General features: G+C 42.2%; 1 protein-coding gene across 3 annotated transcripts in view; it reads right to left on the bottom strand.

Annotated features, from left to right (window-relative positions):
* The window catches only part of RASAL2 (RAS protein activator like 2), a 163955-nt gene that overhangs the window by 124160 nt on the left and 13536 nt on the right, over positions 1-26259 (bottom strand). The window contains exon 1 of one of the 3 annotated variants that reach the window (XM_059854620.1): positions 2198-2412. The exons of the other annotated variants lie outside the window; for them this stretch is intronic. Within the exon in view, the coding sequence (XP_059710603.1) occupies positions 2198-2246 (49 nt within the window). The 5' untranslated portion in view covers positions 2247-2412. Of the gene's footprint in view, positions 1-2197; positions 2413-26259 lie in introns of those variants that run through there. 3 annotated transcript variants of the gene reach the window in all.

Here is a 26259-nt window from a genome sequence, read left to right as displayed (position 1 = left end):
CCTCACCTCATTCTCCCAGCATCCTCAACTTCCTAACATCCTGCAGGCATTTAAAAACCCATTTAACACACCTCCCCACAGTGAAAACAGTGAGATTTAAGGGAAAAACCAAAACCAAAGCAGCACAGCTTACCGGGGGTTCTGAAATAATGCTGAAAGTTATCAAAGCCAAGGCTATTTACATGTTGCCCTATTGGCTGTGTTTCCCTCAACAAGAAATTGTGCCTTCAAACACTGATTGACTAAAACTTCTCTGAAGAAATGTACACAAGGTATGTACACAAAGTAAATGTGTGCTCTAGTCACTTAATACTTGCTAAACTTGCCTATTAAAAAAACCTCTCTATATTAATTCTCAGACTGACTTTAAGTGAAATTTCAAGTAGAATAATTCCATTCTCCTTAACCCTGAAGCAAGTAAAAGGGGCCTAGAAGAAACTTGGAGAGGGATTTTTAACGAGAGCTTGTAGTGACAGGACAAGGGGGAATGGGTTCACACTGACAGAGGACAGGGTCAGATCAGATATTGGGAAGAAATTGTGCCCTGTGAGAGTGGTGAGGCACTGGCACCAGTTTCCCAGAGAAGCTTTGGCTGCCCCATCCCCAGAAGTGTTCAAGGTCAGATTGAAGGGGGCTTGGAGCAATCTGGTCTAGACCCATGGTCTAGAGCTGTTCCTGCCCATGGCAGGGAGGTTGGAATGAGATGATCTTTAATGTCCCTTCCAAGCACATCATTCCATGGTTCTATGACATTTATTTTCACTCAGCTTCTTTTTGTAAAGACTGGTTAATTTACCCAAAGCCTCAAGCTATTTATAGAGAGATCAAGGAGAGCTCCTCTACAGCTTCCTGTATTTGTCACACAGCATCGGTCACAATGCAATCAAGATTACTCTGTTTCAAGTCATATTTCAAGGCAGAAAGCCACGAATTCTGAGAAGTCCTGAGTGAGTAGGGAGAGATCAGCAAGTTTGGGCTAGAAGGGAATCTAGCATTTGCCAACAAGACCTCCTTCCCAGCAAAAGGCAACACAATACTTGGCACATCCAGTCTGTAACTTCTGCACAGAAGTGCTTATGCCTACACTGCCCCCTCCACACTCTCAGCTGCAGCCCTGGGAGGGATGGGCAGCAGCCAATAACTCACACAAAAAGTCCTAATTTCAAAGAGCAACTTTTCATTAAAATTCACACACTGATAAAGTTGGCACTTGGATAAACTTTACCACATGTGGCTCAGGCTGTGTCCTCCTATCCTTATCCCAGCCCAGAGCAAAGAAGTTGTCCTGCTTCAGGAGGGCTGTTTCAGTCTTTGATAATTCACCTAATCAGTCCTAATCAGTCAGAGTCATTGAAGAGCCTTCTGCCCTACTAAAGAGTCATTCCCACAGATATGGCACTGCAGAAATTGTTTCCTGCTGAGGCACTTTGGAATGTCTGCTTAGCAGAGCAGCAGCATGAAGAAAGGTGCTTGCACCAGAGAGCCACAAGGCTAATAAAATCAGTTCTTGACATTTGAGACAGCATCTTAAAACCAGTCACCAGGTATGCATATAATCACACTCCATAATTACACTAATTTGCACAATTAAGAGCTTGATAAACACCATAAATTTAAATTAAAAACCCCAGGCACAGGCTGGTGTTGCTACTGGAATATTTTAAAATCCAAACTATCCAACACTGCTGATGACAATTTCTGTAACCACGCAACACAAGAGCACCTTACTGAAATCCAGAGAGATACTTGCCACCAAATCAAAAGAATAGGGACAAGGCAATAAAATAGTTTCTTCTATAGCTCATCAGTGTTGTTTTCTTCTCAACCTCATCTTTTGCTGCAGTCACAACTGACACAACAGTTTAAATGCTCCTGAGATGCCTGTCTCCTGCAAACTCCTCACTGCCTCCAAAACTTCCAAATTAGACAGAGTGCTGCTGTTAGAGAGCCAAGCTAAGGCAGAAATCTCAGGGCAGGGAACAGATTTCAAATGGAAACAGACTTTAAACACACATTCACCTGGATAACCATCTTTTCCACGGACAATGCTTTGGCATTTTGTTGCCATCTCACACTGGAGATGAGAGATGAAAACAACAGCAATACCCAACAGCTCCTGCCACATTTCTCCTCCCAGGCACCCAAATCCCTCTGAGCAGTTATCTTTCCCATCAGACAAGATGTTTCCCGTACTCACCGCTCCATGTCTTTGCCTGCATCAGCATCTTCCTCATCAGGCTTGCCATACTGGAATTTTTACCCGTGTTGCCTAAACCTGCTCAGGCCCAAACCAGGTGGAAGAAGTAAAAAAAAGACACCTGCATCTTGTGTCTGACAGCGCCGTGGCTTTCCCTGCAGAGGCTGCCCAGAGACTGGAGCAGCAGGGCTGAGCACACACGCGTGCATGCACACGCACAGGAAGCCTGGGACTGAATCAGTGTTAAACTGACTGACTTCCTTCTTCATGCTCCAGTATCTGGGCCGTAAACAAGCACTGCACATTAGCTGAGTGAAGCTGAAAAGTCTAGCAGCGAAGGACAAAAGAAGGGAGTGGCTCCAGCAAGGAATAACTATTTTAAATACACAAACATCTTCCCATCAGATTAAAACTAGCTTTTTAAATTAGGCAGATTCTGAAGCCATTGTTGTGACAGGGTAGCTCAAGACAAACAGGAGATGCTGCTTCCTCCTCTGGAGAGGTCTCCTGGATTTCCAGGACGAAGTGTCCCATAAGCATTCCAAGTGCCTGGTCAAAAAGTGTTCATGAAAAGAGTTCCACTCACTCCAGGGACAGAAGGCAAAGAAGGGGGAGGCAGATGTAGAAACAAGCTCCCAGAAGAGGCACCACCAGCTACAGCTGCTGCACCCCGTAGCGCAGGAGCAATGGAGGATGCTGAGCTTGTGTGTGGGTCAGAGCACATGGCTTTGGCTACCAGCCTGCCCCATAAGCCAGCCCCCACGCCAGCTCTCCAGGAACAAGGTCAGCCTGGCAGAAATGAGAGCGTGTGCAGGGATTTGGCAGGAGTCAAATACATCCTCCCCAACAGCATTTCAAGCACAGCCTGCTTGTGTTCTGGGAGATCCCCACCTCACCACACAATGCTTCAGGCTCCTTCAGCTTCCAATGGCTCTTCCCCACAATTTTGTGGCATTTCCCTCACAGCATCTCCACATCTGAGCAAACAGAGCACACACCAGCATGCATCAAACCCTTTTGTAGAGATCCAGAGGGCTCTAACATTTGCTCCACTGCTGGCAAAAAAAAGCTCTGTTGATGGAGAAGAGAGCAGACAGGTCAAGTTCTACTGACCCGAGATGCTCCAAAGGAAGATGCTAATTTCTTTGACAATTCCACTGGCTTCCCAGCAGGTCTGTGCACTTGGCAGGCATGATGAGCAAGGGCAAGCTGAGCCCATGAGAGAGACAGCAGCAGCCATTTGTGTCCAGTGCTGCACTCATGACTGTGACAAGCTGGGTGGCTCTGGACAGTGCCCTCCCTGGCGTGTGAAGGGAGAGAGATACACACAGACTCTGCCCATTTGCTCAGCAGCTCTCCAAAGCTGCAGGTCTGCTGCCATCAAGGAAACCTGCCACATCCAAGCATCCTTGGAAGGAGAGAGGAAGGAGGATGGACAGCAGAGCCTTGGTCCATCCCTGAGGGTCAGCCAAACAGAGACCATTCTCACCTTGCTGGGACACAGACACAGCAGCCCTTCTGCACACAGTAATCCAGTGCTGGGAAAATGCCAGTCCAAAGGTGGACTTCCCCCAACCACCTGGGGTAGGAAAGGCTTTGCAGCACTAGAGACTCTTCCTGTCTCTGAAAGCATACCAGGGTATCAGCAGTTCTTGGTCTGAAACCTTCAGCAGGCAGTGTCTTCCCTGAAAACACAAAGGTGCCTGACCTCCATGTGGTTTCTGGGGCCAAGCCACACTGTGGCTGGTACAAAAGGCTGAGTGAGGAGAAAGCCAGGAGCTGGGCAAGCCTCAGCCTCAAGATGATGAGAAGTGCCTGTCGGAAAGAGCTGCCATCCTATGTGTTTTCAGATGTGCTTTTTATTTGTCCTTCTCTCAAAGACCACTTATCTCATAAAAGGTCTTTTTAACATCTAAACTAGAACACAGAGATCTGCAACTATTCAAAGACCCTGTTTATTACCATCTTGCAAAGCTGGCTACTGAAGACCCCCATTTTTTCTTACTCTCTTAATGAGGCAACAGCAGATTCTTCTCCCCTTCTCCTTTCACCTTGTTTTTCAAGAAATTAAATTCTTATAAAAGTACAATTAAATTGCGCATATCCCTTAATGTTAACTGCGAGATCAAGGGGTTTGAGTCAAAAAAGAAACAGTGCTGCTCTCAAAACCAGAGAATTCACATGAATCTTTCCAGGTACAGTGGAGAAGTTTCACAACAACCCTCCACATAAGAGAAGCACAGCTGCAGAGAGGCAAGGGAGCACAGCGCAAGCAGTGTGAAAGCAGAGTGAAAGCCCAGTGGCCTTTTGCAGAAGGGCTCCTTCTCCTCATTCCACCCTCCAAGCCTGAAAAGCAGCACTTCATTTTGAAGAAGTGCACGCAGTTTTTCAAACCTTCATTTCCATTTCAGCAGGTAAAACTTGCAAGCACATAAGAGTTGGACTAAGCAAACATCCCTCCACCTTTGTTCCCTTCACTTGAGCAGGTGTGGGTTGGAAGGGACCTTAAAGATCACCTCATTCCAGCCCTCTGCCATGGGCAGGGACAGCTTCCACTAGGTCAGGTTGCTCCTCAGCACTGGCATTGAACACTTCCAGGGATGGGACAGCCACTTCTTCTCTGGGCACTCGGTGCCAGCGCCTCCCCAACTTCACAGGGAAGAATTTCTTCCCAATATCCCATCTAGCCCTCTGTCAGCCATTCCCCCTTGTCCTGCCTTTGTAAAAATTCCCTCACAGCTTTCTTGAAGCCCCTTTAGGTATCAGAAGGTGCTGTAAGATCATCCTGGAACCCTTTCTACTCCAGGCTGTACAACCCCAAATCTGGCAGCCTTTCTTCACAGGAGAGGCCCTCCAGCCTTTTCTTCTCCAGATAATTTCCATGGCCCTTCTCTGGACTTGCACCAACAGGTCCTCATCCTTCTTATGAAGGAGAGGTTGGTGTAGTCCAACATGCCAGCTAACTGCCTCAATACAGATTTTTATGTACACATCTACCAAAAGACATTCAGAATTTAATTCTTTAAGTGTAATGAAATCACTGCTACAGTACAAAACATAAATAATTTCTTTAATCAGCCAAAGTAGGCTTCACATTAATGCCCTTATCTCTGCCAAGAACCAAAACAATTGCCACATAAATATTAACAGGGCTCTTTGGCAGGGTGATGTGATTATCACAGGGAATCTCAGGAGATACTGCAGGACACTTCAGATTTGTACCAATGTACAGATCAGCTCCTTCAGGCAGCAGAGGCTCCTCAGCCTGGTTGTGGACGGGTTCCATGTAGTAAAAAAAAAAAAGCCCTGGAATGAGACCACTTGGGAGTAAAGGAGAGAAAACACTCTGAGGAATCAAAGCCCTTCATGCTTCAGAAAGGAAAATGTGATAGCAGCTCTGCAGCTTCTCACAGCCCATAAGGAGAACAAAAACAATCTTAAATTTGTGACCCATTTAAGGTCACAGAGAAAGATGAGTTTGGTCAGTTAAGCCCTTGAAGAGCTTTTCTGGGACATAAGAGATGGCAATTTGAGAATGGAGAGCAGCATAAAGGCTTCAGACCAGCAAAGCCATGCTCAAACTCTTCCCCCCACCTCCCCACTGCTTGGGGCATTCACCTGTTACACACCAACTGAACAGAATGTTCTGCACTTCACTGGTGAAAAGTCAATTACAGCTCCTCACCTGGTTCCAGAAGCACCAGGAATCATGCAATTTCCTGAGCTGAGCCCTGGCTTTCTTGGCAGGAAAGGTTTTCAAACAGGCTTCAAAAGATTTAAACTTTAGACTAAAGCTTCACCAGCTGCACTTTAAACCTGTGCATCTCCCCTCTGCTTCCCATGTAGTTACAGAAAGTTGTAGTAAAACCTTGTTCCAAACAGAAATATAAGACCAAACCTATTTTTAATATTACATATAAAACCAGCAATTAGAATTTTTGTTTCAGTTACAAATATACTCAAAACCAGAAAAAATCATCACCTTTGGTAGGTAGAGTCACAAGGTATATTTTAAAGTTGGAATCTCCTATTTATGATGCATGATACCGGACCACAACAAAGAGGGTGCTGCAAATTCAGATCACATTTGTACTAAGGAGGAACCAACTTCTCTAATTTTACAGGCTTTACCAAAAAGGAAGGACTTCCTCTTCCCACCCTTAGATACTGCTCCTTCTACAGACTCTACAAAAAAGAAGAAAAAAAAAAAAACAACCACCCAACAAGTTGACACCCAGCACAGTGACCTGATGTTTTCCAGGCTTTTGCTCTGATAAGCACAAAAATGCCTTCTGCTGGGCGTTTTCCCTGTTAACCTTCCTGAGCAAAACTATTAGTGCTCAGAAGAAAACGGAACCTAATGCAGTAGGTAATGATACTAAATATAAGCATGAGTCAAATCACTTTGTTTCTCAGGCATGCAGCTCAACAAGTTGCTTCAGAACAGCAAAATACAGTCCCTTTGTAGCTGGAACTACAGTCCCCAGAGCAGCTGATCATTCCTCATTTTTATGTGAATTTTGGGGTTAAGCAGAATGAATTCCTAGAAACAGAGTTTCACGGAACTCTGTGAAACAGATGCAGTTCAGCAATTCTTCACAGCAGCTGCTACTACAAAAAACCCTCATCACCAGTGACCATCTAACAAAACATTCTTACAACTGGCCTAAGAAAAATGAGGGACAGAAGAAAGCACACAGGGCAGGCGAGTATCCAGGGCACTGCTGAGATTTGTTTCAGATAGCTCCTGCCAACAAAACCACAGAATCATAGCATGAACTGTTCAGGCAGGACAGATTAAACTGCCTTGGGTGGCCATGCCATGAGTGAATCTGCTCCCCAACTCCTCCAGCTCCAGCAGAAAGGCAGGATAAGTCCAAAGCGTTGAAGCCAAGTCTCAAGGCTGGCACAGTGACAGAAAGCCAGCAGGAGATGCTTCCCACCAAGCAAGGGACAGTGGGAGGCTGCTTTTGAAACAGAAAAATACACACTTGTTACAAAGAAGAGATTAAATGTCTAATGGACAAGTCAATAGAGGAAATCAATGATGCATTAATAGCTTCGATCATTCTCAAAGTATTTGCACAGTCTGCATTCAAAGCCTCTCTTTGGGAAAAAACCAACCAACCAAAAAAAACCCCAAACATACCACAGATTATTATTATTATTGAAAAAATTACTAAGTTATTTATTTAAAGTCTATCTCTACAGATACTCACCAACTCCCTACCTCCCATCCCCACAAACTGCATCCCATCTGGAAAAAGCTAATTGAAAAATTCCGTATTTTAAGCATCTCCAATACCATGTCTCTCTCTGCACATTAACTAGGAATTAAGATAGGAAAAGAAAAGAATACTGAGACTACATGGGAGATCACTATAAATTTGTCTCCAGAGATAGTCTTTATTTGGGAGCAGAAGTTTATTCATTTACTATGCATAAATGCCAATTGCAATTCCATGTCTCTGTTTTGCTTTAGCAAAATTTAAAACAGAGTGAAAATTATCAGTAACTGCAGGCAGCACCAGCACTGCTATGACTGATAGAACAATCAGGCTTTATGGGCCATGGAGAGCAAGGATAGGGGGTGTGGGGAGAACCACATACCCTTCCAGAAATGTGCTAATAAAATGACATATTGTCTTCTTGAATCCAAGACATCAAAATCAAATGTCTCTAACAACTCTTGATAAGACAACAGCAACAAAAAAAACCAAAAAACAAACAAACAAACAAACAAAAAACAAACAAACAAAAAAAAACCACCATAAAGAAGTCACAAACATGGAGTCACCCTTTTTGGCAGCAGGAATTCTCTACAATGCAGCTCATTACTAGATCAAAGTCTCTGCAAAAATCAAAACTTCCCAGGAGCTGCTCTGCAATTTCTCAGTGCAGGGCTGAGGTTCACCCTCCCCTCAAAAATAACAAATTATACCATCCACCTTGGCTGTGGAGGTCTGAACACATACAGCCTTCACCAAGGTTCCCAAGGCTGCTTTATCTCAACTTTGTCTAACCTCAGTCTCCTTCCCTGACTCAGGTGTCCCCTTCTTCCCCAGCAATGCACATCCTCTGGAAGAAGTCCCCTTCCTCCTGCAAAATGTTCTGCAAACATCTTACCCGTGTTTGCAGAATTCACAGTGATAAAGAAGAGAAGGAGAGAGGAGGATAGGGAGATAAAGTCCTTTCACAGAGGGAGTTGCAAGTCTAGCAGAGGGGGGTCTCATGTCCTTAGCTGGGAAGGGACCTCAAAGCCCATCTCATTGCACCCTCCTGCCATGGGCAGGGACACCTTCCACTAGATCAGGTGACTCCAAATCCCATCCAACCTGGCCCTGGACACTTCCAGGGATCCAGGGGCAGCCACAGCTTCCCTGGGCACCCTGTGCCAGGGCTTCCCCACCCTCACAGGGAAGGATTTCTTCCTAATACACGATTTAAATCTACCCTCCTTCAGCATGAAGCCATTCTCCCTTGTCCTATCAGCAGCTACACGTGGTGGCAGAACAAGACAGGCAGTCCATGACTGCCTGCAAGTGTCTGTTCTACCTCCACTCAAATCCTGCAAGGATAAGGCAAAAAATTCCCCCAAAATACAAGCTATACACAGGGACAAGTATTTCTCACCTCTTACACAACAATCTCGATGAACAAATTAAGTTTGCTGGAGTTCATACAGTATTTTAAAGTGCACTCCAAAAAAAAAAAAAAACCAAAAACCATGAAGTTTCAATCAATTTCTTTGATAAGGAAGAATTTGTAGATTGTTCTCTCTTCTCCCACTGCTCTCCCTCCCTTGGGACACAGGCAATTTTCTACATAAACGTGCAGGAAAGACATACTAAAGACTGCTTTTGTGCTGCAATTTGAGCCAGACAAAAAAAAGAAGGAAAAAAAGAAGGAAAAAAAAAAAAAGACAAGAAGCTAAATTCAGAAGATGGGAAATCTGAGCCAAAAGATGAAAAAGAACTGCACAAGTGATGCCATTGCCAGTAAGGGGTAAAGCCTTTGTGGCTGAGCCACAGCAGCAAGTGCCAGCCTGGCAGATCTCAGCCACAAGGAGCTTTCAGCAGCTTAATTGCCTCCCTTAACTGGTGAGTGAATAACTCAGCATCCAGACAAACAGGAAATTCATTGGAAACTGAACAAGAGACAGCCAGTGGCTCATTCTGCAGGTTAATGTGCTTTTAAATGAAAAGTAACTATAAAAAGATTACAGCTTCCTAATCAAACCACACTTTTTAAAGATGAAAGGGAAGGAAAAAGGGGAAGTCAGGGAGACTGAGGATGGGAAGCTAAAATAAAATGAGCTATCTACAACAGATTAAATGGGGCAAAATCAAAAGAAATATGCACTTGGGTTAGTCTTTACATACTCTCCTGGGTCCTCACACAGGACTTCGCAGTCCTTCACCCAGTGAGCAAAGCTGGGAATGCAGATGGCATTTCTCCAGGAAAAAAAAAAATGCTGGGCCACATATCAGACAAGTGCATTTCTATAACCCTGTGCTCAGCACAAGGAAGAAATGCTGTTTGCACCTGCAGAACATTCATCTCACTTCTGACCACTGTTACCACAGCACTGCCCCAGTGTTTGCCACCAGCTCTGCTGGGAGGTGAGATAAATGATTTTCTTGTCAGCAGCAGTGCAAAGAAAAGCACATCAGATCTCAGCCTCCCCTGCACCTCTTGTTTTAGAGGAGGATTTCTAGCCAAACTATGCTACAAAGACAAAAGAACAAGTGCCTGGTGCACCACAGAAAGAGTACATCATTCATTAGTATGCTAATAAATTTTCTGGTTTATTGTAAGATGCTGCCAAGTTAAAATAACAAAATACTGCTATTACTCTGTTAGTGAACTATCTTATCTTTGTAAGTAACAGAACATACAGTTAACTGACAGCAATTGCAGCTTTGGCTATTCTGCAAGGTACAAGAGACTCAAAGGGACCCATTTCCCTCATTCTCACTCACCCCCGGTGCTATCAAATTTATTCATCGTGGCTTTATTGATAATTTTGAAGTCTGAGATTTATCACATTGGCACCTGCAATAAATATGAGAAATTGATCTTTAACTAAAGGTTTTCTTTACCAAGAAGGTCAGCCAACCAAAATGACCACTTTAAAACATAAACAAACAAACAAAACAACCCCCCACCTTTCTCTGGGACAGGGCTGGCAATGAAAGGTCACACTGCTTTCAGTAGGAGGTGGTACTGCTTTAGGAATATTATGAAACCAATCCGGCACAAAACAAACAGAACCAACTGTTCTGTCTGTGGACTTGTGGGAGAGCACAGTGCAGAGCCACCCTCCACCTGGAGTGATCCTCCCAGCAGGAATTTATAATCTTAAAGGCCAGCCTGCTGAGGTCCTGCTCGATAACAGCAGAAGAAGTTTGCTGGTCTCTTCTTTTCTCCTCCTGGAATCTCCCTTTTCCCCCACCACAGACCAGACATGCTTAATGGCTGTGACTGCACACAAGGTCCTGCTTTTGCTGTTGGCAGACAGCTGCCAGAAACCTACACTTAATCCCTAAACTTGGGCACATCAGTAAGGAAAACAGGAGTTCAGAACCACAGAAGAATCTTGTAATTTGCTCTCTGAAATAACCCTGAAAGCCCACTGCAATCCACGTGCAAAAGAATGTGTTTTCCCTCAAAAAGCCTCAAATGAGCATTTCAGTCCCATGTCATCGTGGGAATCAAATCTGCCCCTTTTGATAACTCGTGGATTTCCACGTTGGCTGTGTGAAAGTCTGAACAGGCAGCCTAGTGAAGCAACTGTTTTTTCTTTAGCAGAACACAAAGACAGATGTTTTCATTGTTTTGCACAATTCTTCCTCATGGCCCTTGTATTTTAATGTTGATGAGAGGAAAAAAAAAAGCTACAAGATATGGTAGCCCAAAAAAGCAAATCACATCTTCACACTAGATTCCAGGTGTGTTGCTGAATGGTACTTTGTGAATTATCCCTCCTATGTGCTGGTAATCCTGTGCTTTTTTAGAACTTCAATAAGGGGCTACCAGGCAGGAAAAAAAAAATCCACCGACCTTCGACTCTTTCCTTGTTTTCAAACGTTTGTCTGGAGAGGAGGAAAGCATGAAGCAGCATTTATGAGATGCCAGTTTTACTGCAGAAATCTGGAATACCTTTAAGCATAAGCAATAGCTGCCTTGTTTACTGGGGCAGAGCTGACCCAACCACTCCTTGCTTTCTTGTGAGTGGGACTGTGAGTCACCAGTCGGCTGCAGAACCTCAGCTGAGGGTTATGCCAAAGCTGCTCAAGTTTTTCTAAGAGGGGGGTAAGTCAGACATTTGACAGCCTGCTGGACTGCAACCAGTGCAAGCAACAGGCAGACAAAAATGTAGCTCCCAAGAGAGAGGCCCTCCCCACCAGCATAAAATGGCTCTGGGATACCATTTTTGTGCAAGGCAAAAGGCACTCTGTACCCCCCAGAGCATGGTTTCACATGCAAACTCACCACTGGCATGTCAATAACTGCCTAGAATAATCTGTGCAAAATGGTTTTATGTGAAAGGATTGCTTTCACAGTCTTTAGGGGTAGGGTGAGTGATGCCCACAAATCCTGTGGGATTTACTCTCCCAAATAAAAGTACAATAATGGAATTTTAGTGAGGGGACAGTAGAGATTGTCCCCTTGGCATGCAGAGAAGGGAAGGCTTGGGTGCTTTGGGGCAGCTCCTGCAAACCTTTCCAATTCTGCAACAACTTGAAAAAGAAAGCAGATGAAAGATGTCCTAAGAAATATCCCTCTCAAAAGGAAAAGAATTTTAATGTAAAAATGAGCAAGATGGCACTATTGCTGCACATGGGGCAGCAGTAAGGAAGGGAAGCACACAGACAAAAGAGACAGGATGAGAAATACCATGAACTACAGAAGAAGGAAATGAGAGAGGAGGAAGAAGAGAAATAATAAACCAGACTGGTTGTTTTGGGAGTGGAAGAAAAGATGAAATATAGGAAGTGTCATAATTAAAGTGCACATTATTGCTTCTTTCCTATAAAATCACAGGGGACAAGACCATATAGGTATTTTCCATCTCATCCAATAAGCACACATCCCCCAGCTAGTGAGTGCCAGGTGTATTTTTCCTATGACTTGAGGAAACGCTTATATTAAAATTAAAAATAAAAGGGAATGCTCACTTAATCTGCTCTGCAACCTGAGTCCCCACTTATAAATGGCAGGGGCTGGAGACAATGAGAAATTGCTAGATTACAGAGGCCTCTGCAATGCAGCGAGCAACAGCTGAGGGGTAAAGTTGGAACACCACCAGCGGGCTTCAGAATGCCAAATTAAGTCTGCTTGCACAGTTGTTGCTAATAAAAACCACAAAGCCTTTCTCCCTGTCTCTGCACCACTCATTCATCCTGTGCCATAATGCTGAAACACAACTAAAATCAACAGAAGAGCCTCAGGAAAATAATCCCATCTCCAACACCTTCCAGTATTCCCTGCAGTCAAGGGAACAGAGGTGCTGCAAAGACAGGTGTGGCTTCACTGAGGATCCTTCACCATGGAAGTGAGGATCCTTCCTTCACAGTGGTGAAGTCCATGACTGACACAGGTGGGAGTTGTCACTCCAAAGACAAAGCATACCAGCAGGAGATCCCAGGCACTTCCAAAAGTGCCATTTCAAGCCAGTGAAGTCACGATGCACAATCAGACAGACAAATATTTTTATACTATGTCATGGATAAGCAGAACTTGCTGATGTTTACTGAGAGGGCTGCTGGGAGCTACAAAATGATTGCTTTGTTTTTTAAAGGCACAAACTCCTCACCAAGCAGGAAGGGCTGTCCTGCAACTCAGAGAGCAAATGAAAAGCAATAATGGGCACTGAGCTGCTCTGTCAGAGCTCAGTAATTACAAGAAGGAGCTGATCTGTTAGCAGCCAGTCTAAATACAGCCCCTCAAGGGGCTCCAACTCAATCACTGGCACTTGGAAAGGCACAGTGCTGCTCCAAGGGAACTGCAACAGCAGAAGGGAACACCAGACGTGTGGTTATCAGCAAAGAGGAATTACCTACTTATGGAGTAATAAATTGTGCTATTAAAAAAAAAAAAAAAAGAAAAAACCATCATACTGCAAGGAACTTCATTTCACACAGACCACATTTAGAAGCACATCAGTTAACTCTAATTTGCCTTAATATAGCAGATTAGCAATAGAAATTCTCAGTTTGCCTCTAAAGTGAAGAGTTTCCCAGCTGCATTAGCACAGTGAAAATCACAGAACTGTGATTTTCCTAACAGTTTTATTGTTGGGAAAATGATTTTGACTTTAGAAGGGAGCTTCTCCTGCAGTAAGGAAGATGTCTCAGGGAATTATGCAGCCCAACAGCTCTTTAATACTCAACCCTACCAGCCATCCTCCTTCAGACAGGGAGAATAACTACGAGAGTACAATGCATTTTGCAGAGCAAACTGATCCCAAGAGCCCCCAATAAAATTGTGCTGTAGCCAAAAGAGTCATCTTTCAAAGAAACACATGGTCCTGACTGCTTTCTTGTGTAAACAACACTGTAAAACAGGTATTTACTTTCAGAGGTCAAGTTTACCAAAATCAATCACATAAAATATGTGTATGTTTTCTACTACTTCAGATTATTTCTGTTTTATCATAGTCCTGCACTTAAAGACCACGATTCTGTAAAACAGAAAATATTTGGGGAAATACTTAACTTTGCTAAATAACATCACACTTTCTTCTTTTTGCAAGTAGCCACTATAGATGTCATCAAATCCACGCATGGCTCTCAGCCCTGTTTAAACCCTCCCTCCATGGCACAACATACCGTTCTTCACAAAGAGCAGCCCTACTTGCACCCTAGACTTGTTATAGATTGTTCTGGTTTTTAAACCACGGTTAGAAAAAAAGGAAATGCTTCTCCATCACTAACCTCTCCCCATTAGAACAGGGAGAAAGCACAGAGAAGCTGCTCTTCTTAAATTTTTTTCCCATCTGTATTCTATGCAACACACAGGAAAAGCCCTTTAAAGAGGAGGATTATTTGCATGTAGCTGAGCCCAAAAAGTCAAAGAGCAGACAGAAGGAAGGCTGCCCAGTCAGATGTGGTGCTGCATTCCTTAGAAATACTATCATTTTATTACATTCCTCTTCAAGGAATTAGGCAAAGCTACAGTACTTCTGAAGATGAATGAAAGGAAAAGGGGATAAAGAAATGAAGGCGTGGCAAACCCTAGTCAGAAACCAAAATTACAAAGACATTCTTGTAAATAAACATACTTGGTTGCCTGCCTTTTATTTTGCACCTTTGACATACTTCTCTGCTTATATTCAAGCATATGTTTGTTTTTTCTTCAGGAAAAAGAAAGAAAAGTGCACACAGCTTGGATTGTGTCTGTGAAAGTGTAATTCTGTATGAGCAGGGAACAGCCACAGGCCAAGTCAGCAACTTTCAACACAGCTGGCATCAGGGATTCCAGACTATGGTCCTTTTGTTACCAGAGCTGAAGGATGTCAAATATTTTGCTCATTTGACTAGCACATGTTGCTCTGTCCTACTTGGATTTTATGCAGTCTAAGCCTTCAGTCTCAAATGGAGAGGAAGTTTTTAAAATTTGTAATTTTATATTTCCAAATGTGACTGAAGGATCAAACATCAGTCCACCACAGCAAGCAAACTGAAATGATTGCTTTTAAAAGATATTCATGTTCTAAAATTTTTATCATCAGGTCTGTAGTAAAGCAGGATACTTAAATTATAATTGTTAATCAGCTATTTTTATGAGGTTTTCTTCAACAGAAACATAGAGGAGATGGAAAAGGCATACAGGAATATGTTTGGAAGATCAGATATAAAAGGCATAGCAGCAGATCTTAAAGGGAAAACTTCTAATTGAGCAATGCTGAGTGTAAACGGAAACAAAAGTTGAAAGAAAAATGTTGCTACACATTGTCAAGTGTCACTTCATCAGTAAGAGACCTGCAGAAATGTCACACTTGGGGCTGTGCTCTGACACCTCAATGCCCCATGGCAGCAGGTGCTTGCAAAGAAAGAAGCTCCTGCTTCTTTCTGCCTTTGTGTTGTCAGGTAGAAAGCCCACCCTAAAATCACTTCCTTTCTAATACACTCAGTGTCAATTAGTGTTTGGAGTAAATAACATCATGAACACAAAGACCATTCCTTGTGTTCCTGAGAACAACAGTCTCCACACACAGTTACTTGGCACAAGAAGACACCATCATAAATCACACTTTTATTACCCATGGTTTTCCCTTTATCTTCAGTTTTGCTGCACCACCATCCAGGGTTCTTTGGGAGACTCACACTCCAAGATCCCAGGGACTCTCTTACAGTCCATTAGGCTTTTCTTCTGCATAATACAATTCTCAAGCTTTCCACTAGTCACCTTTGGGCCAAGTCCAGCTATTTTGTTCAGTATCCAACATCTCTCCAGGAGGAACATACACACCACACTTACACCAGAGATACTTCAGACCCCATGCATGGAAAAAAGTCACAAAACAGGACACAGGCGTTCATGAACATCCAGTCAGAAACCTTCTGGGACTGCTGCCAGTAAAGAAATAATCATAAGAACAGGTTTATTCAGCAAGAGAAATTATACCAGTTATGCTTTTTGTTCCTGTTTCCTAGTTATGCAGTAAATCTAGACTGGGTTTAAGGTACAAGGCTGACTCCTGCATGGCACTGCCTTCATAAAATAGATAAGGAAAATTTCAGCTTGCAAACTAAAAATGAAATTCAAGACAGCTATAAGCATGAGTGTAAAACAATGAGGAGGTGGAAGAAAAAAGATAAGAACATTTCTCTGAGGTCAAGTATTGAGGCAACTGTTGAGGGAGATTCTCCTTCGTGCAATCCCTCCTTGGTGCAGAAGAACACTTCTAAGCTAAGCTCCCACTCACTGAAATTCATCAATTAAATTGGAGCAGATACTTTGAAACAAGCTTCAAATTACAGAGAGTGGCCCTGAAGTCTCCTTGTAAAATTTATTTATTTAGGTAATCAATAAAATAATAATGACTGGAGACAAAGGGTCAAGACCAGCACAAATATCCTACTTGAAAAAATAAAACCCACAGAAAAAGACACCCACAGTAAAAATAACCACCAAATCCCTCACTTCAGCCTTCAGAAGTCATCTTTCTGCTGCCCTGAAACAATAGGGCTGTGTTCTCTCTGTGAGATGTTTTATTTCAGCCACCACACCCAGTTCTGGGAAGGGCAGGACGATAGCTGCTGATTTGTTTGCAAGATGGTGCAAGGTGAAGTCAAAGTTACTGTTCCTGTATCCTGTTCAATTTATTATTTTTTTAAATTTCACACTAGCAAATATGGAGACAAAATTCACTCATATGCTAGAAGGAAAAGGGTGCACAGCTTCCACCACCTCACCAGCTCAGCCTTAATTGGCACAAGCTTCAAAGCAAGGAAAAATTCTTCCCTCCATATATTCAAGCCTCAGACTCTGCAAAATCAACACCCTGCACAGAACTCTTCTTCAGGAGGGAACAAGTCAAAAATCAGATTTGTTTTGCATATAATACCCTGAGCTTATTTTCATTTATGACCTAAATAGACAAATTATACAAATCCAGACTAAATCAAAATAAACCAGCACATGCACTGGGGGGAGTGTGTGTCTAATGTTTAAGTTGTACATCACATGGTACCTCAGGTCCTTTTTCCAGACTGGGAGCCTGAAGAGGACAAGCAGAAACCTTTTTTAAAAGCCTGTTGTATTAACCATCACCAAGCTGGCCACTTGGCTAAAACAATAAAAGGATTTCAGCCAAGTGAGCATTACTTCCTCTAGACTGTCTTTTAAAAATTAAACTCTGGAAAGATAACAACAGTCATGCTCAGAGCTAATTATAGCAGAAACATTGCAGCAGCTAAAAATGCTAAAAAGAAGTGGTGGGAAAGGAAGGAAGGTAGCTTAAAGGGAAAAAAAAGCAGGGAATGGCAAACCTGTCTTATGTGTGACACTTGGCCTTTGTGCAGTGCTCACAGAGAGAGGGAAGGTAGAAGCTCATCAGGTCTGTGGACAACCAAAGTCCCCCCCAAACTCTGAGAAACAGTCGAAGACATACAGAAGACCCAAGAATACTGCAAGAAACCAAGAGATGTATGAGTAATGTGCAAATTAAGTGGAAAAATGAAGAAAGGATTCTCACCCTGTTTTTTATCCCAGCTGAGAGCACAGCTCAAAAAAACTCTTCTGCTCCCATGCTCACCCCCAACTCTCAAAGCCCAGCCTGGGCAGAGCACAGGTACGAGGCTGTTTTATTTTAGGCTGTTTTATTTTAGTGATTTCAGCAAGAGAACTGTAAGCCTGAAGAAGTCCCAGAGCCATGGAGCCTCCTGAGGAGCAGCAGAGTGTGCTGCTAGGCTCCCAGAGCAGCTGATGAAGAATCTTGCTCTCATGTGTAACCTGTACTTGCGTTTTCTTGTCATATTATTTTCTTTCTAACCCTATAATCAAATGTTTAGAAGCTACTTCGACAGCACACATACTACTTTGTCCGTCTATTCCTAAACTTTGGTTAGTAATCAGGTGATCCAAACAAGGACAGACTACTCATTTGTTTCAGAGTGGCAAATCAACAAATGGAGGAAATTCACAACGCCCTTTGCCCAGCACTAAACCAGGTTAGTAGAACCTTTCCTTCTGGCTGTGCCTTGGGCTGTGTCTTTGGGGAACCACCTCCCCCTGGGATCAGCGAGTGTGAGAGCAGTAAAATATCAAGGAGAAAATGAGAAGCCTCTAATTAATGAAGCTTTCCAACACAGCAGAGTATGTGCATAAACTGCCTTCCAACACTGTGCAAATTGACCCATCCTCTGGTGGGTCAGTTTCAGAGGATCCATGACGGGCTGTAGGATGCAGAGGGATCCACCAGAATGAAATTACTGTAGAAATTAGTGACCCCTCCCTGCCCTCTCCCAAAAATCCTCAAATCATTAAGGCTGGAAAAAGAAGGCTATTTCTTTCTGCACATTCAAGTAGCTGTGAATTCATAACTTCTCAAACCCACACACACTAACAACTGTCCTCAATTAAAAGATTTCTCACAGTTGCTACAAGCCAGGAATAAAATAGATATGAAAGTACTGCAAAAGGCACTGTAACAAGAAAAAAATGTCAGCAGAAATGAAAGAAAGGGAAAAGTTTTGATGCTTACTCATGCTAGGTATAAGGCAGGATGATTTTCCCCAAATATCTGTAAAATCAGCTTGTAAAATTGGAAAATAAAGATTCACCATCTGTGAAGTCAGTACAAATACCAGAGATTCCGATCTGAAACCAAGTTCAGCTCCATGCTAGGTGGGTTAAAAAATCAGTGGGCTTGGTTCACTGAGGATGCTTAATCAAATGGGACAGCACTCAAACAAATATGCCCTAAGCTGCAGCGCATTATCATTCTTTATTCTGCATGGGGGAAAAAATAATCCTTGAGACTGGTCAGGAAAAGGAGCTGAGACAAAGTTTGATCACAAAAATAAAATCCAAAATTTAAACAGAGCTGAAATTAGGGAAAAAAAGTAACTTATAAACAGTTTTGAGAGAGGGTTCCAGTCTCCTCTGGGCCTGGAAGTCCACGTGAAAGTCACTTTTCCCTGTACCTTGTCTCCAACAGCAGATGCAGCCAGGTAGGATATTGCTAGAAGTCCAAGATAAAATGCCATTTGTCCCTGCGAACACTAATATTCATCAATTCTGCACACAGATAAAACAATAAATGTTTGCTTCCACAAATGGAGGCAATGTTATTTAAACCATGATACTACTCCAGTAAATCCAAGCCAGATGGGCCAGGATTCAGGGAGAACTGAACTTGCTATGGTTGTGATAAGGGAATTAGAGTGACAGAAAGCCTCGTGCTGGGAAACATGGGATCTACTAGATCTACATTTGCTTCATGAAGATGGATGTACCACAAATACACTATTCAAGGTCAGTGAGCCAGAGCAGTTGGGAGGTAATGGGTCCATCCTGAAAGAGGGAACCCAAATTCCCAGGTAGCTGTTATACCAAGCAATGTCCACAGAGTCTGGCAGGTCACTGCAAACAAACCTGATATAAGTTTTTGACAAATCTCATTTCTCTTTCTGTCTGGAAACACTAAGTAAAAGTTTGGGGAAAAGGAGGAAAAGCAGGAGAGAAAACGCTCACATCTCTCAGATCACAAGCACAAGAAATAGAGGGAAAGTGTTTTCAAAGTTAAATTTGAAAAATATTTTCTTTAGAATGTTAACAGTGATTCACTGTCTGTGATTTACTGATACCAAGTACACAAAGAGTAACTTAAACTTTTCCATCTCATATAATCAAAATACTGTTGAAATGAAGACAGGATTAAAATACACTGTACCTCCACCTCCAACTTGGCTACAGCTCACTTAAACTGTTGGGGTTTTTTTGAGCCAGCAAAGAAAGAGTCAAAGGTGTTAACAGATAAGTCAGACTAGTACTCTGTGACCAGGAAAGCCAAATTTATCCCTCCAGCAAAGGTTGACAGAGCCATTACTCAGGCAAGGCTTCAGATAAGGCACCACTGAAGTGGAGTCCCAACATAATGCAGGGGTCCCAGCTCTTGGTTCATCTACCACAGCTGTTAATACAGTGCGGGAAAGAGAAACAAAAGAATATTAAAAAAAAAAAAAAAGACAAGCTTGCATGCACTATTTCTACAAAAATAGAGGCACGAGGCTACATTAAGATGATGTTAAAAACATTTTTCTAATGAGCCAGTATTTTGAAGATGCTATCTGAAAGAAGGATCAGACTAACAAGGCTGCAGGGCAAAAATGAAGACATGAAGAAACCAATCACATGTATATTAACTAAGGCAGCTGCCAAAACTTACTTAAAATGTTTAATTGGACAGGTAAAACTAGGGTAAAATTTAAGTGACCAGGTTTACTGAACAGAATCTGTACAACTTCAGGCATGAGAGATGCTGTGCATCTTCTTTGTATCCTACTGTCAGTCTGCTTTCTAATTGTGCACCTTCAAACCCCAACCTGCTGATAGCATCTTGCTGAACTTCTAACAGGGAGTTTTATTTTTCCACTTGAGAAAAATCTTTTGAGTACAACAACAAAGCAATTCCTTTACACTCTCTAATTCTCACTTCAGCATCACCCTATAAACTTCAGCCTGCTGATAATATTAATATCAGTGTTACTAGAGGCTTGGAGCCTGCAAGAGGAAAGACAGCCCCTTTTTTTGGATGTGTTTGGAGTAAATGAGGAAGAAGCTGAGATACTACAAGTTGAAACCAAGGACAGAAAAAGCACAGAATGAGTACATGTTGCATAGCTTCAAATAAGCAAAAAAATATTACTTCCTCATGGTCAACCTTCAAATCCAAGCAGAAAAAAAGAGAAAAGCCTCATTCCAACAAGAAATGAAGGTCAAAACCACTGAAATCAACAACTTAACATTTGAGATGGGGAAAAATAAACATATTGTTATTGATGTTCAGAAGGACAGGGTCAACAGGCAGCAGCAGTTTCCTACACCACTTGTTAGAAACATGGCAAGTTTAAAAGGCCATCATATTTGTATATATTTATGCCTTCACTGATTTTACACAACAAAATTGCAACTAAACTAAAATGGAAAAACAATTAACAGCTCAAGCTTAGCAAAACAACCTTCTAAACCTGTTTTCATCACATCTCCTGATTTAATGGTTGGCATGACATGTCAGAAGTAAACGAGCTTCATGTAATTATCATGTCTCCTGCTTGATCTCTGTCTTCCTCAAACACTTTTAAAAGAGCAAAAACATTGCTTAAAATACAAGTGCAAGGAGCATTTCATCTTTACAGCAAAACCTGTTTCTTCTGGTCTTATCATGAGAGGTGCTTTTACTCCTATCTTCCATCTTTACTACTTTTATCCACGTTGATGTTGAAAAACTGTAAAAGTGTGCAGCAGGTCACAGGCTTAAGCACTGCTCTTTTCTACCTCCTTTTTTCCAAAAGTTTCTTAGAAGCCATTTTTTCCTGCAGCAATGAATCTGTTCCTCTGCACCAGACTGGAATTCTAAAGCCTCTTTGTTTACTCCCTCATTTGCACACAATCCCCAACCCCCTATTTTTAAAATAGTGCAGTTCTGAGAGTATTCAATTTCTTAATAAGCTGTCGCTGGAAAAGCCTCAAGACAGCAATAATGCTGACACTTACCAGCAACCAGGTAGTTTCAAAAAAGAAAAATAATAAAATCAAACAATATCTAGACTTTGCTGTCTCTCCTCAGTACTAGAGAATGAAATTACTTCACAAGTGTCATACATTTTATCCATTCTTTATTTCTGTTACAGAGGTTTTGACAATTATTACATTATTCTTGTGCTGTTGTCTTAGCTCAGTAAATTTTGCTAATGCATTTAATGAATCTTTAAAATTAGGTGTCCCACCCCCAAAGCCCAAACAGCAGGGGCAAGTGAAAAAAGGGAGGTGAGGGGGAACCTTGTGCAGAAAATGGACAGGTTAGAAAAAAAAATCAGCTTTACACACTAGAATTGTTGATTATGCCACTATTCTCCTGGTAGATTTTATTTTGATCTTAAATGCTCACCTAGCCCTCCCATACAGCTTTCAGATCTCCTAACTGCTGCTACTCTTCTGCTTGCTGACAGTGAGCTTGGGAGAGAGAGAGAGAAGGAATGCTCCAGACACGAGGACAGATATTCAAAGCTACTGATGGAAAACAAACTAGGGAAGCAGGAGCTTTGGAGTAATCATGGGCAACATACAGAGCAGAAGATTGTCATAGAAACTGAGCCAGGACAGGTCTTGGATGCAAATGAGGGATCCCAGAGGATGTATGCTGTGACCATGCCTAGAGCAGTACAACACTTTTTGACATTTCTGGTGGCACTCCTGAGCTGTGAGTGAAGAAAAGCAATATCAGAATGCTGAGTTGCAAGACTCAAACCTATGTGGTGCAACAGCTTGAAACTCCACCAGCTTCAAGAAGCTGGCAGTAGTCTTGAGTTATAAAACCATAGAATGGGTTGGGCTGGAAGGGACCTTGAAGGTCACTTACAGCCCCTTGCCATGGCCAGGGACACCTTCAAATATCCCAGGGTGCTCCAAGCCACATCCAACCTGGCCTTGGAGCAGACACAGCTTCTCTGGGCAACCTGTGCCAGGGCCTCCCCACCCTCATAGGGAAGAATTTTTACTTTACTTAACATCTAATCTAAACCTACTCTCTTTCATTTGGAGCCCACTTCCCCTTGTCCTATCATTCCATGCTCATGTAAATAGTCTCTTTCCATCTGTCACGTGGGCACCATTCAGGCACTGAAAGGCCACCATGAGGTCACCCCAAAGCCTTCTCTTCTCCAGGCCGAACAATCCCAATTCCCTCAGCCTTTCCTCACACAGAGCTGCCCCATCCCCCTGATCATCCTGGTGACTCTGGATACTCCAACAGGTCCTTATCCTTCCCCTGCTGGAGCCCTACAGCAGAAGGCAGCTAGCTCTGCACAGATCCCTAATCCCAACAAATCCCTGCCATTTAACAGTGCTCTACTCCTACTTTCTAGATTCCCTCAGCCTTTCAGTCACAGCATGGGCAGAACATAAGGCTTTAGTTCTTATTGTCAGCAAATAACACACATACCAAACCAAATGCTGCAGCACCAGCCTTGTTGTTCAAGGTGTTGCATGTTTCCTACAGCAAATTGTTTTCCAGACAGTTGAAAGATTTAAATAGAATATGATGTGACTTCTTTGCATTGAATTTCTAATTTTATTTGGTAGTCAAAGTTCTCAAAAGTCCCCGAGTGTTCTCTGGGAACACCCCAAATGCACTGAGAGAAGCTGCTGAAGCAGCATAACCTGGAACATGAATTTATAGTGGAAATACCTATAAGCATTCTTGTAAACAGATCATGCATTGCTGATTGGGATAAAGGCTGATGTGAAAGACCAGATAACCTACTGAAATATTCAGCTGCTGAGGATATGAGGGAAGGAAAGGCTATTAAAATGTTTATTATGGTAATCATAGAAATTAATTTGAAAAAATCAGCTCCCACTATACAAGCCTCATAATGAGCTTATAGCCTAAACATTGATGCTTTGTCAGATTAAGCAGCCTTTCTTCCTTTGTATTTTTTGATGTGATATAGCTACATGCTGGGTTTTTTTCTTTAAAAGACATCTTCAATATTCTATTACCAGAGAAATAGGGCTGAAAGACAGAAGTGCCAGCCTTTGAAAGGCAACAGGATGTAAAAATGAACTGAGGGGGAAAAATGTCCTGTTATCTGTTAAAATGAGACCTTTTAAATTATTTGTTTTTAAGCAAGTTAATGTCACTTTACAGTTCAGAACTTGGGTTACAGAGATAACAGGATTTACATCATCATGACAATTTTTAAAATGCCCCATCACTGTTACTAAATTTTACTTGTCCTGCAGACAAGTCAAAGCAATTTTCTACTTGTCAGAGATGATAAATCAGTTGTCAGGTGACACTGACAGGTGGATTTGTCAAATCTCCCATGAAGAACTTTGGTCTCTGCTTTCAGGCTGCCTGTGAACTCCTGAGAGTGCAGTAACACAATTAAGAGACAGATTAGGAAAAGTTTAGATTTTTAGGGCTGCTGCCCCTTTCCCCAGCTTCCCTGGTATTTTTCTGTCTGCTTTACCATCCAAGTGGGTGCACAGCATCAAGCTGCTGCTGGGTTTTATTCTAGCACTTCACCCACAGAATTCTAGTTAAAAGTAGAACAGTTAAATGAAAGAAAAAAAAAACCTCCAAACCACACACTGCATTTGAAAATACATTATTTGGTTTATAAATAACAATTTCTCTTTTCTTCAAGACAAAGGCACACCTTCAGAAAGATAAGAATCAAACCCCATTTTTTCTACCCATTCTGTTTGCCACTATATAAGTTACTCAAAAGAAACAACTGGTATTTGAGTAAGAGCAAAGAAGCTATGGCAAAGATGTGTGAATGGAAGTTCATACCTTGTATGTACCAGCCACAAAAAACATCCACTCACTAAGAGTAAAGGTAGAAATGTTCTAGTGAAACACTTTATGTACTGACATTAAACAAGTTTGACAAGACAACTGAGCCAAGCAGCTCCCTTTTTAGCCCTTTCTTCAGAAAATAAATGAGAAAGGTGTTAATATTCTGTCAGGGCTGCACATCTAAATTTTGTTTAGGAGCCATGGCAGGTGCAGCAGAGAGATTAATTTGGAAAAATAACAAGCTATAGATAGTATACACAAAATTAGAAAATGCAGAAGAAGAAATGTTTTTTCCTAGTACCTTTGGGAGTTACACCCCTTGGGCACTGGGGTGATGCTCCAGTGCTCTGCAGAGACTTTCCTGATGCAAAGACCAGACAAATACAAGCAGCAGTTGTCACTGGTTCAGCAGATAAGAAAAGATGGGAGGCCTCAAAGTGAAGCCCAGAGGTAGAATTTCAAATGGAAGGCTCCTCCCAGGCAAGGCAGTCTGTCTGTGAGGCCTCTCCAGGAGCCATTGAGCCCCACCTCATCTTTCAGATCTTTCATATGGACCTTGGAGTTGAGTTTGACCTCTGAGACTTGCTCTGCTCCATCTCGAGGACACTGCAGGCGTGACTTCCCTGGCATGGCACAGAACTCTGCTGTGTCTTTTGGCATGTAATTCCACTGCTCTGAAATTCAGAGAACCAGGAGAAGCAGCAAGGAATTTCCATCCTGCCACACAAAATGTGAGCTACTTCTCAACTAAAAAAAGGCAACTCCCTACTCATAAGCCTGTTTACTGAACACCTGAAAAGTGTAAGGTCTTTAATTTTATTTTCTGTCAGCAAGGAATGCCAAAGAATTTGCAGGTTTCAGATGGAGCATTGGTTTTGCTGTGTCCTAGGATAACATTTGTGCTGTCCTCTAAATATTCACATTCAATCCTCAAGATTAAGGACTTTTTTATATCGTTTTGACAGAAAGGCAGTTCATCCTTATTCCTGAGCTGTGGTAAAGCAGGTGGTCTTCCTGCATGTTATGCTCAACATTACAGTAAGTAGGGAGAAAGACATTTCCAGCCACTGACAAAGTCTGAACAAATTGTCTGGCAGCAGCACTCACTTCCCTGCATTCCCATTTATCCAATGGCTGAGTCAGAGCTGCCTTCCCCCAATGAAAGGAGGCAGTGTGGAAATGATGACAAACTGTTTTAGAGGCTACAAGATGAACTAAGACCTTTGGTATTAGTGTAATGCAGACACAATTCTAACTAATAAAGTAATTTATTGTAGCTGCTAAGTGCAGCTGTTCTTCCCTCACTGTACTACAAGCAGCAAGAGTGAAGCTGAGGGGTGAGGCAAAGAAACTAAAGAGGAAAATGAAATAAACCATTTGGAAAACAGCTGGACAGTAAAATGACCAGCCCTTAGGCTGGAGAGCTACTTCCAGATTTACACTACCATTAAGATGAATCTAATTGCCATTTGGGTAAGCAAGCTGCATTTTACAAGACACGTGTCTTTTAAAATTAATCTGCAGTTATTTCTAAAGATAAGCTGTAATTGGAATAATACTTTTGCCAGAGGATCCAGAACAGAGTTGCTAAGTGTCTTGAGAGGCAAAAAGATTTTTTCCTGGAAGACCTGTGATTCCCCAGGAAAAATTTCTGAGGATTTCTTCCTTGCATGAATAATTTATGTGCTTTTGTAGTCATAGTATTAGAGAGACAATTATGTACAGGAGATAACTCTTCAATTTTAAAAGTTGTTACTAATTCAGGCTTCATTTGTACTACTGTGGAGGAAAGAGAATCATACTAACCACTCTCCCTCTTTCTGCTGTCACAGGAAAATTGTGCAAAGCACAGAGCCAGCCAATATCTCTTTTAATCCTAAACCAACAGCATTCAGACTGCAATATGAGTTTCAAGGAAAAAAAAAGTGAAAAAAACCACAGAGGAATAATACCCATGGTGGCTCATCAGAATATTAAGGAGATTGCAGATTGTCAAAGCTCTGGAATCAGATGCTGATAATTC

This window comes from Haemorhous mexicanus, chromosome 9 (genome assembly GCF_027477595.1).
Source record: "Haemorhous mexicanus isolate bHaeMex1 chromosome 9, bHaeMex1.pri, whole genome shotgun sequence".
Lineage (NCBI taxonomy): Eukaryota > Metazoa > Chordata > Aves > Passeriformes > Fringillidae > Haemorhous > Haemorhous mexicanus.
Note: the sequence above shows the minus strand (reverse complement) of the source record. Positions and strands in the feature narration are given on the sequence as shown.